The sequence below is a fragment of the Phalaenopsis equestris genome, unplaced genomic scaffold (genome assembly GCF_001263595.1).
Source record: "Phalaenopsis equestris unplaced genomic scaffold, ASM126359v1 Scaffold000854, whole genome shotgun sequence".
In the NCBI taxonomy this organism is placed as follows: domain Eukaryota; kingdom Viridiplantae; phylum Streptophyta; class Magnoliopsida; order Asparagales; family Orchidaceae; genus Phalaenopsis; species Phalaenopsis equestris.
In genome coordinates this window covers 299250-302265 of record NW_018165294.1, presented here as the reverse complement: position 1 = coordinate 302265, position 3016 = coordinate 299250, and the positions used below count along the sequence as shown (strand labels likewise).

The 3016-nt window shown below is 42.3% G+C and overlaps 1 protein-coding gene across 1 annotated transcript; it reads right to left on the bottom strand.

The window, feature by feature from the left end:
• Positions 1 to 570: 570 nt before the first annotated feature.
• On the bottom strand, positions 571 to 1537 carry LOC110031864 (probable galacturonosyltransferase-like 4). Its single transcript, XM_020735288.1, has one exon. It carries the CDS (start codon positions 1471 to 1473, stop codon positions 631 to 633), a length of 843 nt encoding a protein of 280 aa, XP_020590947.1. The 5' UTR covers positions 1474 to 1537; the 3' UTR covers positions 571 to 630.
• Positions 1538 to 3016: the final 1479 nt, after the last annotated feature.

Sequence of the window (3016 nt, the reverse complement as noted above, 5' to 3'; positions counted from 1 at the left end):
GTCTAACCAAAAGGTTAGATTACTTTGTTTTTTTTTTCCCCAAATCTTCTGCACAATTTGGGTACTCATTATTACAACCATCCCATGTAAAGAAACAAATTTTTAAAAATACAAAAATAAAATGAAAAAAAAAATTTAGCACAATTTGGGTACTCATTATTACAACCATCCCATGTAAAGAAAAAAATTTTTAAAAATACAAAAATAAAATGAAAAAAAAATTTTAAAAAAATTTTTTTTAAAAATACAAAAATAAAATGAAAAAAAAAATTTAAAAAAAAATCCCCATCCTTATTTCTCATTTGCTCTTTCAAATGGGCCTCATCGATTTATTAGTGAACCGTTACACTCTTAATTTAATTACCCGCTACCTCAATGAAAGCAACATCACCCCTAAATATATCATGTTGCTTTCCCCCATATCGTTCTCAATTCCATTTGCAGAGCATTCAGCTCTTCATTGTCCTCTACTTCTCTCTCTCTTCTCCTTCAAGAAACCCCGACTCTCAATCTGGTCTCCATCAGCCTCTGCTTTGCATATTATATATATACGTGCATGACAATCTCTGCTCAACGTGCCTTCCCCTTCCCATGCAAGACTCATTACCCGCCTCTTTCATCAGCTTTCTATCATTCAAGAGTGGGCGAAAAAGATCTATACAGATCATAAGGAGCCCAGAGCTGGTCAACACTGCACGGCTTCCTCGAATCTAATCTCAGCCATGGCTTCCCCTTTCCACTCCAATGAAGCAGGCTAACAGGTCCTGGATGCAGCTTCCTACAGCGGCCCTCGATGTTATCCCCACCAAGCCCATGCTGGTTCCATCTATGATCGACAGCCTTGATGTTACCAGCCAGCACCAGAAGGAACGGCGGCAAGGACCCGAGATGGTATATCCTCTTCTGCTTCTGAACCCCCATCCAGTCCTCCATCATCCCCGTGTACCTCCCCGCCCTCCATTTCTGCACGTCCATCACCATCACCCCCGTGTTGAAATAACACGGACGACGGCCTTTGAAAGTTCGGGCAAACCCCGGGTCTGCCCAAAATGCGTCGGTAAAGTATTTGGTGAAGTTAGCGTGGCAGTATTCCGGCGCGGCGATAACCTGACCCGCGAGGTCCACTCTCCAGAGGTTGCGAATATCGTCCACTAGGATGACGTCGGAGTCTAGATAGATGACACGTTGGACGTTGTGGGGGAGGATATCGGCGAGGTAGATGCGAGCGTAGTTGAGGGGTTGGTCGAGTGCTTGGCGGATGGAACGGGAGATGCGAGCGCGAACACGGATGGAGTCGAAGAGGAAGATGTGGAAGGTTAGGTAAGGGAAGGTGGATCGAATGGTAGAGGTGATGTGGGGGTTGGAGCGGGAGGAGAGGAAGTGGAAGGAGATGTTTTCAGGGCAGGAGGTGTGTTGAAGGATGGAGAGAACGGCAGCTATGGTGCCGCGGAGGTAGTTAGCATCGAGGGTCATGGCAATGTTGATGTGGGTGGGGGGGATGCAGTCGTCGGAGTTGCGGAAGGGGGGGGCTTCGCGGAAGAGGGGGGGAGTGGGGGAGGGGGGCGAGAGTGGAGGGGGGGTGGACAACGTCGATGCGGAGGGTGGGGAGGGAGTGAGCGAGGGGGTGGGAAGAGAGGAGGAAGAGCAAGGGGAGGAGGAGAGCCATTGTGGTATGGCCTCCTCGAGGTTTGGAGGAAAAGGGCTAGAGAGAGGAGGAGTTGACGGGGACCATGGGAGGAGAGGGAGGATGGGGAATTGGGGGAGTGGTTTGGGATGGACGAAGGGAATGGAGATGGAAGGGAGGGAGAGAAGGATGCGGGAGAATGGATGGCCGAGTGTTTTTGGGTGGCTAATGGAACAGGAATTGCGGAGAACGTGTCGGGCTGAAGATAATTGGAAAGCCGCGTTGCTATTTATAGAGGGGGTGAAGCTGGCACATATTTTGGCTTGGAAGCTGGTCGCTGGCCAACGAGCAGTGCAACGGAATGAATTGCTACCAATTTTGATTGATTCAATTAAGCCTGCATTTTACTTGCAATGATATGCTGCTTAAATCCTGCCATATGGGAAAAATAGAGATCCCTAAATTTTACGGATTCTTAAATCCTGCTTTTTGGTAATTTGGTTTTAAATCTGGTTTTAGGAAATATTATTGGGAGAGAGATTTATGGCGTTTGGAGAAGCTAAAGTGTAGGAAAACAGAAATTCTTTTAAATCCTACTAAAATTATTAAACTATTTTTTTATGATTTATTAGAATTTACTCATTAACATACAATAAAATTTTGAGGATTTAGCCTCTTTAAAATTTTATAAATCTGGATTCATATGATTTACTGTATTCTATTTGAACTAAATCTTACTTGCAACCAAACAATGGCATAGGATGCATCACATTTTAATTTGTTTTTTTTTTTGAAGTGTAGAATCTATGACATAAAATTACTTTTAAGAAATATATTTCCAGGAAAAAACATGGGAAGTGACACTACAGATATTCAACAAATTTGCATCGGCAATATCAGACGTAAATTAGAGACTAATGCGACGATATTTGAGGGTTATTGTTTGATTTGCATATATTTTATGTTTGTGTTTTTTTTTTCGTGGGTAAATTGAGGGTCGATAATGCAATATGTGTTTCTTTAGCGTCGAAAAAATTCATCGTAATATATTTGTGTCTTATCTGTGACGACTTAGCATCGATTTGCATTGATGCTACACGTGCATCCGAATTTGCGTCGATTAAATTTGACGTTAAACTTATGCGTCATATTATCCTTGGATTAGCGACATAAAATATCGATGAACGACAAAAAATTATTGTCGTTTGAGAGTCAAAATATTCGATGCAAAACAGACGCAAACATGCTACACTAAAAAAATAATATAAAAGAACAATTAGATTTTCACCAGCATACAACAAAGAATTCATATCACAACAACATTTTATCCAACGACATCAACACAGATCATAACTCAAACAAATATCAATAATGACAAGTAAAATAATGTCA

Excerpts from the sequence above, each read along its gene's own strand:
- LOC110031864 (XM_020735288.1), bottom strand. The coding sequence starts at position 1,473 with ATGACCCTCGATGCTAACTACCTCCGCGGCACCATAGCTGCCGTTCTC.